Below are 12156 nucleotides of genomic sequence, written 5' to 3'. Positions count from 1 at the left end.
CAGACTGATTGCAGATGGAATTTTCAGGAACAGGGAGGTGACAGAGACGAATGTCTAGTCAACCTGAAAATCAAACTCAGACTACAGCCCAAACAGGGACACAGATGGGCAGTCACTCTACCGCCTCACCGACACACAAACGCACACACACTTAACACACTTTCCCGGAATGCTACAAACACCACTCATATCTCACACAGAAATCTCACTTCCATACGCAACAGAAATCCTAGACCAGTGGATCTAAAGCTGTGCACCATCACACACTGGAGTTCCATGGGGCTTGGTCGTTGGCCAGGTGTGTCTTGTAGTTAGTCTTTACATTTACATATTTTTTCATTTAGCAGACTCTTTTATCCAAAGCTTACAAAAGTGAGGAATAACATTCAAGCTACAATGCAGAGGAGACCTTAGGTAGGACTAGGCTAATACTACATCAATCAATACTATTATCATACTATTAGTCTTGAAGCTTTCACAATATACTGTATCAAAAGCACACCCCACATCTACTTAAAGACAGGAAAGACCCTCTCCACACAATTTACTAAGATGTGTATATCACATTAAAGGCCAAACTATACAGTGCTGTACAGTAACTGCACCATCTTTGTACCCTGGAAATCCAGAGTTCTTGCGGGAGCACAATTTGAATTTGCTCAGCGAGTCACCGCTGGCAATGAGTAATGATGCTCATTACTTATGTCCCTTGTAGGGCACCAATCACATCGGCGTATCTGATATATTGTAGGCAGGCCAGAGGCGAGCTAAAGAGATGACAGTCGTAGTGTTATCCAATTGCGTCGAAGTCCAGAATCAGTCAGTAAACGTGCAGTGAGATTTTCAAATGCATGCTTGGTGCTGCCCCTCGAGCTGGGCCATTACATTATTCATGGCCAGACCCATAATCTTTCGGATTTGGGTCTGGAATCTCCAGGCTACCATCTTTGGGACATTGCCTTACACTTATTGAGTATTTGGGTGCTGTAAGTAAGTAAGTAAAATGTATTTATAGAGCACATTTAAGCACAGCTTTCACTTACCAAAGTGCTGTACAAAATAAAATAAAATGCTGACCTATTCAGACTATCTACAGATGCTCAGTTTATAAACAAACTATCTGTTGAGACTCTGAACTAATGTATGGTTATAGGGTTAGGTGTTCGGGTAGTGGAGGCACAGGTATAGAGGTGGGGGTCAACAATTAGAAAGACTGAACTTGAATTTCAACAACCCATCTGTATAGTCTTAGTTGGTAGACAATCCAAGTAAAGTACACCCCCTCTCAGAGTGTGTGTGTGTGTGTGTTTATGAGGAAGGTAGGATTTTCAAACATGGGATACCTGCATTGTTAGAAAATGTATGTGTTTGTGTTTGTGTTTGTGCGTGGGTGTGTGCGTTTGTGTGTGGGTGTGTTTGTGTGTGTGTGTGACTAAACAATGCCTGACACAATCTAAACTGGGTAAAATCTGATCTCCTAAAATGACTGAAATACAATTAACTTAGTACATAAGTGCACACCCGACTTCCCAAAGAACAGCTACAATTTGTTAAATGAATTACATGGGGAAGAAAAGTTGCCATACACTCAATATATCAATTCAATATTTCCTTAAAAGTTTTAGGAACAAAACATTGTGTTGGTTTGTTGAGTGCATGGCTTGCTACACACGCCTTCTCCCATGACACCTAGTCAGCACAGATGTACATTCGACAGCCCAGACTCCCAGTACAAGTGATTAGACACGGGAGAGATTGACTCTCAGGTAGCTCCATATGAATGGGTTTGTGGCTGGCTTAAGGCCAACGCCCACTGGCGGCATTAAGTGACGGCAAAGTTTAAAACTTCATTTTAATGGAGCAAAGCCCACTGGCGACGTCTGATGCGCGTCAACGCCATTGTTGAGAAAATTGTTCTATTCATTGTCAAATTCATAGATGTGTCTGTGAATGTCTCACCAAGTGGCTGTTGGCCTTTACTCACTAAATCAATCACGGAACTCAATCTGATATTCATATAAATGGCCTGGGTTTGTGGTTTACTTACTCAGTCACCACGAGACTTCAATCTGATATTCATATGAATGGGTTTGTGGTTTACTCACTCACTCGCCACGAGACTTCAATCTGATATTCCGAGAGGTGCATATAGTGTAGAAATGTTAACACAAGTTGTCTTGCCTTGCCATCATATATACAGTATTGCGTAAGACTTATCTGTAAGGTTATCTGTATATCACACATATTCTTTCTATTGGTCTTCAGAATTTCCTTATACTTAATTATTCTCTTTAAATACTTCATCTTTCATCATCTACACTACCATTCAAAAGTTTGGAGTCACTTAGAAATGTCCTTGTTTTCATCATTAATGTTGTAAATGACTGTTGTAGAAAAAAATGGCTGATCTTTAAAGCTTTAATAATATCTACATGTATACAGGTGCCCATTATCAGCAAACATTCATCCAATGTTCCAAAGGCACATTCTGTTTACTAATCTGATATGATTTTAAAAGGCTAACTGAGAAAACATTGGAGAACCCTTTTGAAATTATGTAAGCACATAATGTAATCTGAAAACTGCTGCCCTCATTAAAAAAACAATGCAACTGATCTCAGCTGGTATTCTGTCTATAATGGAGTGGAATGGAAATTTCGAAGTGACCCCAAACTTTTGAACGGCAGTGTACTGTACATTTTCTCTGTTTCAATGCAGGACACCCTGCCTGTATTTCACAAACTGTATGTGGGTCCAAATGTCTGCTTACACTTTGGTCTGACACACAGGCCAGCTGACATTGCATACCTGTTCCATTGCAGTGGTGAATACTTATGATCAATATAAGCAGGCCCCTATGAAATCACCAGACATCGAACAAGGTGTCTGAAGTGAAAAAACAAAACAAAAAGAGCACTGCAGGTACAGTGTATGCAGGACCAGTGAGGAGATGTAAGAAGAGGCAAGCCAGATTTGAAAAGGGCAGATCAAACCTCAGTCCTGATATGACTGGAAAGCAGTTTAATATAGGGGACAGACTAGCATGGTCCTTTAAAACATGCACACACACACACACACACACACACACACAGTGACATGCTGGATTAACACCTGATTGAAATAGCCTTTACTTCATTCTCATGCAGAGAAAAAGCTCAAGAAGCCGTGGGTGTGGCTGCATTTCATCTGTGTGTGTGTGTGTGTGTGTGTGTGTGTGTGTGTGTGTGTGTGTGTGTGTGACTTCCCTTCCTGGGGATCAATCACTGGACACTGGCTCTGCCAGAGTCCTGCTTTACAAGGTAGGATACAAGAGCACCATTTTGGTGAGCCGAACAGGCATCCAGACACACCAGGAGAGACGCCCTAACAGTGTAACTCACAAACTGTCACGATAATTTGCCCACAATAACAATAATATCACGATGCAGCGATTCTACAATCCTCAATACACTGCAAAAGATGAATCTATGAATTAAAAGCTCTTATTGTGATAAGGCCTAGTTGTTGCAGATACAGGCATACTAGTCACTCATGAAAAATAAGAAAATCATTGCCTATGGTGTAGATGTAAAATATGACATTTTCAAATACAAATGTAGATCTCAGTCTTTCTTTATGATACTTCCTCTGAAACACAAATAGATTTTGCCGATCATAGTCTTGCAGATGTACTGTATCTGCCAGGAAAATCGTCAGAAATGTTCATATCTGCCGATACAGCTGTAATATTACCGATACTATTGTGCATCCCTAGTGGGCAGTGAACACCGCAAATTACGTTAAAGGGGCAGTGACAGATGGTGATGAGCTCTCTTTCCCTGATGAAAACTTATGAAGTAAACGAAAAGTAAATTCCACGTAATATGGCAAGACATGGCGTGCGGCCGTACGCTTTCTGCGGACTGACAAACGCGGTGTGTTTGAGCTGGCTTCGCACATCTGCTCCTGAGACAGGAGAACAGTTCATGGGCATTGGTGCTATATCGTAAGGTGATAAGATCAGCTAACAGCTCACATTAAAAACATAGACAAGGCGACAGTCGGGTGGACTCAATAGAGAGGTGGTAAAACTCTCTTGATGAACTTAACATGCCCCCTCAGGTAAAGAGATGCCTGGCTGCTCTAGCTGTTGGCTGCAGCACCTCGAGCTAGGTATTACCAGTTTTTTTTTTTTTTTGTTGTTGGTTATTTTCATAGCGATAGTACTCGGTGACTTCGAGAAACAGAGATTTGAAAAATTTCCTTTAAGATTATAAGATCAGCTAGCAGCTTACATTTAAAAACACAGAGATGGCAACAGCACAGAAGTCTCAATAGAGGGGTGACAAATAGAAGATGAACTTCCCAAACCCAAAGTGCAGATGAGGCTTATCATCCACTACCTTAACAAAGGCCTCTGCGACGGTTCTGCTCAGTTGTCATACACCTAACCTCTGGTGACAGATCCAAATATGACATGTTTTCTAACTCCCTCAGCAGCCATGTTGTCCTTGTCATATTTCAAATGAAAGTGTGTGTGTTCTCCATTGTCAGCACCTGCACCGTGTCTGGACGACCCGCTGACTAGAAAAACAAAAAAACAGACTGACAAGCTTTCCTGTACTGCACGTTTTTTGACTGCGATGACTGTGAGCTTAAGTGACACAGTCAGGTATAGCTGTGCTAGTTTGTACAAGTTTTCCCATTGTCAGCGCATGAGTGCTGTGAATCAGATTCCAAGTGAATTTGTTCATGTGGTAATTTGTTCATGTGGTAATACGTATGGACATTGTAGGCTTACATTACGGAGCCCAGGAGCCCAGGAGGTGTCATTGCAATAATTCTTTTTGGTATATATCCAGAAAATGTGCGCTCATTTTACTAAATTGTGTGCACATTTTACTAAATCGTGCGCAGTTTTACTAAATTGTGCACTCATTTTACTAAATTGTGCTCTCATTTTCCTAAATAGTGCGCTCATTTGACAAAATTGTGCTCTCATTTTAATTGTTGTAAATTGAGCGCACAATTTGGTAAAACGTGCGCACGTTTTACTAAATTGAGAGCACAATTTAGTAAAATGAGCGCACTATTTAGTAAATCGTGCGCACAATGTAGTAAAGCGTGCGAACAATTTACTAAATCGTGCACATGATTTACTAAATTGAGAGCACAATTTACTAAATTGAGAGCACTGAAAATGAGCATTGAAAATGAGTGCACAATTTAGTAAAACGTGTGCACGATTTAGTAAAATGAGCGCACATTTTCTCGATACACAAAAAATATCTTGCAATGACACCTCTTGGGCTCTGTATTACATAAACTCTTCCTGTTTTACTAATAGATCCTAATTTAAAGTATGAATGCAAGGAACTGAAGCATTTGTTGGGCAATAATATTAGGACAGATGTTCTATATGTGGGTAGTTTGGACAGTGGATAATCCAAGATTTATGTTTGGGAAGTACAGACTTATTCATTCACATTATTACCCATGATCCTTGTTTGTTTATGTAAAGCACATTGAATTACCCCTGTATGAAATTATGTTCTACATAAATAAACTTACCTTGCCTTACTCAAAATACTAGACACTTACTTGTCTAGCATTCTGAGTAGGGGTGGGCTATATTGCTATCGATATACCAGTTGAATTCCTCCTCAAGATAAGAATTTGTCATATCATATTAATAATATAAGTGATGACATGTTCATATGAGATGCAAGCTGAGCAGGTCCCATGTAGAAACGTGATCAGGTATGACTAAATGAAGAGTTGAAACTAGGTGAAGAAGAGTTAATTGCTGATGATGATCAGGATCAATCTTTACTTTTTCTGTCTGCACGGATCTCAAGACTGTAAACTGACGTGACTTGGCTGAGGAAATACAGTGGTTAAAGGAGCTATTTTCCTATCGTCATTTATATCGTTATCACCAAAAATACCATGAAATATCATGACATAGTTTGGTAACACTTTGTGGTAAGGGTACATGAATTATCATGAATTCATACATGAATTAAGTCATGATTTATGCATTACTTCATTCTTTTATATCTTATGAATCATCAGGAATTGACATGAGTTCAGTCTCTCATTCATGACCTCATGCATGAACAACACATCAACTAAAGCATACAGTGGGTACATGATTATGATTTATGATTCCTTAAGCATGATCATTATGATTACATGAATTTAAGGTTAATTGCTCATGAGTTCATCATCTATGTGGCCCCTCAACTAAAGTGGTGAATAATGATAGGTTTAGACAACTGCAAAGTTATGTTCAAATCATAATTTGAGCAGTGATGAGCCCATTTTTGGCAGAAAAAGAAATAATCATGATCATGCTTAATAAATCATATTTCATAATGATGTGCCCACCGTACCTAATACTTTAGGTGATGTGCTGTTCATGTATGAGGTCAAGAATGACAGACTATGAACTCATGTAAATTCCTGATGACTCATGAGATATTAAGGAATGAAGAAATACATAAATCATGAATTAATTCATGGGCAGCCGTGGCCTACTGGTTAGCACTCTGGACTTGTAACCGGAGGGTTGCCGGTTCGAGCCCTGACCAGTGGGCCGCGGCTGAAGTGCCCTTGAGCAAGGCACCTAACCCCTCACTGCTCCCCGAGCGCAGCCGTTGTAGCAGGCAGCTCACTGCGCCGGGATTAGTGTGTGCTTCACCTCACTGTGTGTTCACTGTGTGCTGTTTGTGTTTCACTAATTCACCGATTGGGTTAAATGCAGAGACCAAATTTCCCTCACGGGATCAAAAAAGTATATATATTTTTACTTAATTCACGCATGAATTCATGATAATTCATGTACCCTTATCGTAAAGTGTTACCCATAGGGTAATGAACTCATGTAAATTCCTGATGACTCATGAGATATTAAGGGATGAAGTAATACATAAATCATGAATTAATTCATGCATGAATTCATGATAATTCATGTACCCTTATCGTAAAGTGTTACCAATAGTTTTAAGTCTATATCACCCATCCATAATTCTGAGCACTAATGACGTGAAGTCAACGAGCTATGGTTACACATGGATTGGCTATAGGTGGGCCTGTCTGACACTCCCCTCAGTCTCGTTTGTAAATGTACCTCCAGACATCAAAAACTGGCCAGACTCTGGCTCCAGGTTTGCGCTGCTGTGCAGTCTCAGAAAGCATGGCAGCACTCATTCTGTCACATGTTGGCTTCACTTCCACATAACATAATCGGGATCATGACACCATGACCGGGCTGTCCATATTTGTTGCACTCATTGGCTTTAGTCTTTAGTTCTGAAAACCACCAAAGCACAAAAAGGACTGGACACCGCTTATTACCACACTTTTTTTCACTGTCACTGACAATTGACAGGTCTGTACAAAACATCCGACTCTAAGAATAGTTGCATGACCTTTCCCATTGACTCCAGGCCACATCCTTAAACAATAACATATTTCAGAGGGGGGGCAAGAGGACTCATTAAAGGAATGGTAACTCATCATCAGAGCAGAGGCACAGTCACCAAATGACTGTACCGACCCTGGAGCACAGGCTCTCTGCACTGCCAAATAATAAAGCAATGGTTCGGAGTAATTTCACCCTAGGGTCCTTTGCACCATGACCCCGAGCCAAACACCCTCCCAGAACCTGTTTTCCCTTGGTCGAACCCTGGTCGAGTAGCACTGTCAGCGATTACATCAATGTTTTTGGTATATCCAGTTTTTAATATTTTTTTTTCCGAAGTGTTTACAACTTAGTGTTAACTAATAATTGTTGCAAACTGGTACTACAAACAAAATATTAGTGCATTCCTGGATCTACTGGTTCCTGGATCCTTATGCATGCTTCCTGCCAGGACTTTTACGGGCTTTTCCCAAATCACGGACGCAGAGGTATAGTAGCAGATAGTAGCATCCATCAGGCAAGTGTTATTTAAATAAACTCCTGGTGTATTTACAAACTTTTCAATGCCTCGTTTTATGAGTAAAGAACATACTGTAGAAGTTTCGTACCATTCAGGGCATTATTAGTGGGGTAATTTACGAGATAAAAGTTGGTACCATTACGACTGCAGAAACTCATTAGTTTCTGACAGCGCTACTCGACCAGGGTTTGACCAAGGGAAAACAGGTTCTGGGAGGGTGTTTGGCTCGGGGTCATGGTGCAAAGGACCCTAGGGTGAAATTACTCCGACCCTTGCTTTAACTGAATTGACAGCATTTAACCACTATTATAAACAGGGCAATTTGATGTAAATATTTATTTATGCTACATCTGATTAATAACAATGTACTGTATCTATAGGGATATCTGAGTTGAAGTACTTGTCTCCACTTTCCATATGAAACAAATTTGAAATACTTTCCACCATCCAGTACTATCAGAGTTACTGAAATTACATAAATGTGCGTACTGTATTACCCATAGGGTTGCAAAGGGGCGGAAAATTTCCGGTAAAATTTCCGGAAACTTACCGGAAACTTTCCATGGGAAGTTAAGCTGGGTAATTTTGGGAATATTCCAATTTGGAAACTTTCATGGAATTAAAGGAAATTATGGGAATTTACGGGAATTAACTGGGATTTTTTTAACTGGGAACATACTGTTTCATATACAAACATTAACATTTTGTTTCGTAATAAGCAATATGATTTGTTTGTTCGTATTTTCGCTTAGCTTAGCATACAAAGCTAGCTACCATGCTAGCGGGAATCCCATTCTCTACCTATGGTTTACTAGCGTGCTAAACTAGCAACACTGAAACCACTGAACTGCCCAAGATAAACCACGCCACTCAACAACAAAATCCGATTGGTTGGAACACTAACTGACTATCAGTTTGTTCAGTTAAAATCCCAGAAAATGGTAAAAAAAAAATATATATATAATGACACAACATACCACCCTAACCAAACCTTATAGATTATTTAAGTTATATATAAGTTGTCAAGCTTAATCAGACAGATTAATCGTCCCATTACAGTTTATGCAAAATGACGTACACCCATTTGAATGAGGACAAAAGTGACGACAAGCCAATAACTGGGCAACTCTGTTTGCAAACTTCCCCCAGTTTCACATCAGTTATTCCCACATGAGATGACATTTTCACTGGGAATTTATTTTCCCCATGCACATGAACACACCATAGGTTTCCTTTATGTAGCCTATGCTGATTTCTGTGTGCATGGGATTGTTCAGGGTAGAAATTTGACTGAAATTGCATTAAATCAGGTTGTTTTAACTAATATTATGCTGCAAGATGGGGTTTTGTCCACTACATTTAAGTTCCCTGTTATAGACTAACTTGCCATATTAAAAATTCCCAGTTTATTCCCATTATTTCTCGTTTATTCCCGTTAATTTCCATATATTCCTGTTAATTCCCATGGAAAGTTTCCAACTTGAATTCCCGGAATTTTGCAACCCTAATTACCCAGTAGAATTTCCCAGCAGAATTGCCCTTCCAATAATAGTGTTAACAGACACCTGAGCAGGTCTGTCTCATTTCACATAACAGGCTTCCCTGCTGAGCTACAGTAGGCCTCTGGGACTAACAGCCTGAAAAACAAAATATGCACTGTGGAAAATAATATAGGGAGTGTCAGAAGCAACAGCAAAGAATTTGCAGTATGGCAGTTGCCATCCAATTTCCACTGCCATCAATATACCATTAGAGCTATTATTATATTAAATTGTTATGCTTCTTTTTTAAATGATTATAAGCATTGCCATGCAAATGTCAGACCAACCTTTGACCTCTGGCAGTGTCATCCCCACCTGCAGATGATGAAGCACTTGGAGCAAAATCCTCACAGTGCAGGCCTACAATCCATAGTCTCATATGTACCTATACCTACCTATCATTTACATGATAATGACTCAGTGCCACACAATTTTAAGTAAGCCTTGCCTATTCTGTGCTATTTCAGACACAACCTCACAAAAGACTACACTTATGTCAAAGTCACAAATCCTTATAGTGTAGTTCTTTTATCGACATGGCCTCTGACAAATTAAAATATAGCCTACCCAGAACCCACAATCAATATGCTAAAGGATTTTAAAGCAACACCAAAGAGTTTTTTGTACTTTAAAATAATCAACTTGTAACAGGGTGAACGGCACTTCTGCATTCGTTTCGCGGCCCTCTATCGGCTATAACCGCACTATGTAAGTTTGCCAGATCGGGTAGCGGATCTGTAGTTCAATGGAATGAGACATAAGAAACTACAAATTTGACTTGCATCTGATGTCGCAATACGTCGTACAAATAGCATGCGTGCGACAGAGGGAAAGTTATTTGGTGTTGCTTTAACAGAGCTATTGCCTGACGTGTAACAACCTAGGGAAATAAGCATAATAGCTGAGGAGTGAGGGCCTAAAGAAAAACGGCATACAATCTTTTTATCTGAAGAAATATTTCACATGATGAATAATATGGTTCTTTGATACTGAGATGATCGTCAACAAAGACCTGGTAATGACGCCCCACATATTGTTTTTTCCCTCTCTGAACTCATCTGGCGTTTGTTAACGAGTGCCCTGGGAGCAGCGCACCGCGTCACGGGCCCAGCGCGGACGCGCACTGTGGTCGGAGGTAAGCGGATGAAAATGCACCCCCACCCCCTCCACTCGCCTTAATCAGCTGCTAATTGTCTCAGCCAGATTTGGCAGCCTGTCTTATCAGCGTCATTTCTCACAACATGGCTCCTGAGAGAAGGAGTATGATAGAGTGGTGCTGATTTATCTGTCCCTCTCTCTCTCTCTCTCTCTCTCTCTCTCTCTCTCTCTCTCACAAACACACACACATACATTCGTCTGAACGCTCGCACACACGCACGCCTACCATCACCCACAAGCGACCGGATGAAGTTGTGTGAATGGCACGAAAGCAACAATGTAATCATGAGCGCTTCTCTGAACTGCGCCCGTGCACACATGTCATACGTACTGTCGGCAGCCTAGTCCATGTACGGAGATCCGGGTTGAAACTCACCGCTGTGGGCGCTAAACCACCGGGGTGCGATGTGCAAGGGCAAGGTGTCTGCCAACGATCCTCTGGATCCCAGATAAAGCATACCGTCCGTATGATGTCCCCTTCCTGTCTCCTGAAATCCATTACCGGGGGCTGCATCAGAGCCAGACCCGCCACCGGCCCTGTCTGAGTCTGTTCCTCTTGGGTTATAGAAGCCGAAGGGTACCGCAGCACTGTGATCTATGCCCATCCCCGCCACGGAGCTCACTGACCGGCTCCGCAGCCCCATTGGGCCGCCTGGTCGGTAGTGGCCAAAGTGGGCCGAGGGTGGTACTGCGCTGTCATCTGTGGAGACACCGGGAAAAGCTCCCCGGGGACGCCCCGCCGTGCTCTGCTTGCCCCCCATCCAAGGTACCCGCGAGAATGGGTGGGGGTTCGCTAAAACGGGGCGCCGCTGTTAACCGAAAGCTGGAGCAGAACTAGCCCTCAAAACAATAGTCTGCGATGTCTGCCGTCGACAAAACAACCGCTCAAAAAAACAAGGGCTGTCAAGTCTGACTACGCCAGCTGTGTCTGTGAGACGCAACAGCCCTTTCTCCTGGCCGGAACATGAGCGACAGAATTTTGTCGATACACTTTATCCAAAAAGAGTTACGGTGAGATTAACAGAAGATGTCAAATCCCAGAACACAACTTCTCCTTAATCAAGCGTGACACGTCCTTTCCCACAGCGGATGACAGACAACCTGCACCAAATCACGGCAGGTGGATAGAAACACTGCGCGGCGGCACTGTTCCCACAGCCTGTGATCTGCAGCGTCCTCCGTCAGGACTGGAGCGATGTTGGCAACGTTAAACGGCGCTGATATGCTCCGCCATATCATCTGTTGATGTCTGTCAGGCAGTCTGTGTATCAACTGCCGTCTGTCCGCGTCTGTCGCTTTCGTGCGCCCGAAGATTCGGGTCAGCGCATGCCGCTCCCCTGCACGCTCATAACCGCGCGCTCGCTCCCTAGTTGTGCGTGTTGCCACAATGAGACAATGGAGGCGTTTAGTGCGCACGCGGGTTAACTACGGAACGGTAGTGTGGAATGAAGGATAAATCGGTGATGTGCCTGTCACAGAATGTTCTGATTCATCTTTACTAAGTGTGGTGAGTCGAGGCTTTGTTTTGCCTC

General features: G+C 41.9%; 1 protein-coding gene across 1 annotated transcript in view; it reads right to left on the bottom strand.

The window, feature by feature from the left end:
* znrf1 (zinc and ring finger 1) overlaps window positions 1-11883 on the bottom strand; it is a 26320-nt gene extending 14437 nt beyond the window's left edge. Inside the window, exon 1 of the mRNA XM_076269824.1 lies at window positions 11001-11883. Within this exon, the coding sequence (XP_076125939.1) occupies window positions 11001-11385 (385 nt within the window). The 5' untranslated portion in view covers window positions 11386-11883. The remainder of the gene's footprint in view (window positions 1-11000) is intronic.
* Window positions 11884-12156: the final 273 nt, after the last annotated feature.

Source organism: Alosa pseudoharengus, unplaced genomic scaffold (assembly GCF_046254945.1).
Source record: "Alosa pseudoharengus isolate Yale_2024_CS ecotype anadromous, Long Island Sound unplaced genomic scaffold, YU_APseudo_1.1 YU_APseudo_1.1_scf_10, whole genome shotgun sequence".
In the NCBI taxonomy this organism is placed as follows: domain Eukaryota; kingdom Metazoa; phylum Chordata; class Actinopteri; order Clupeiformes; family Clupeidae; genus Alosa; species Alosa pseudoharengus.
Note: the sequence above shows the minus strand (reverse complement) of the source record. Positions and strands in the feature narration are given on the sequence as shown.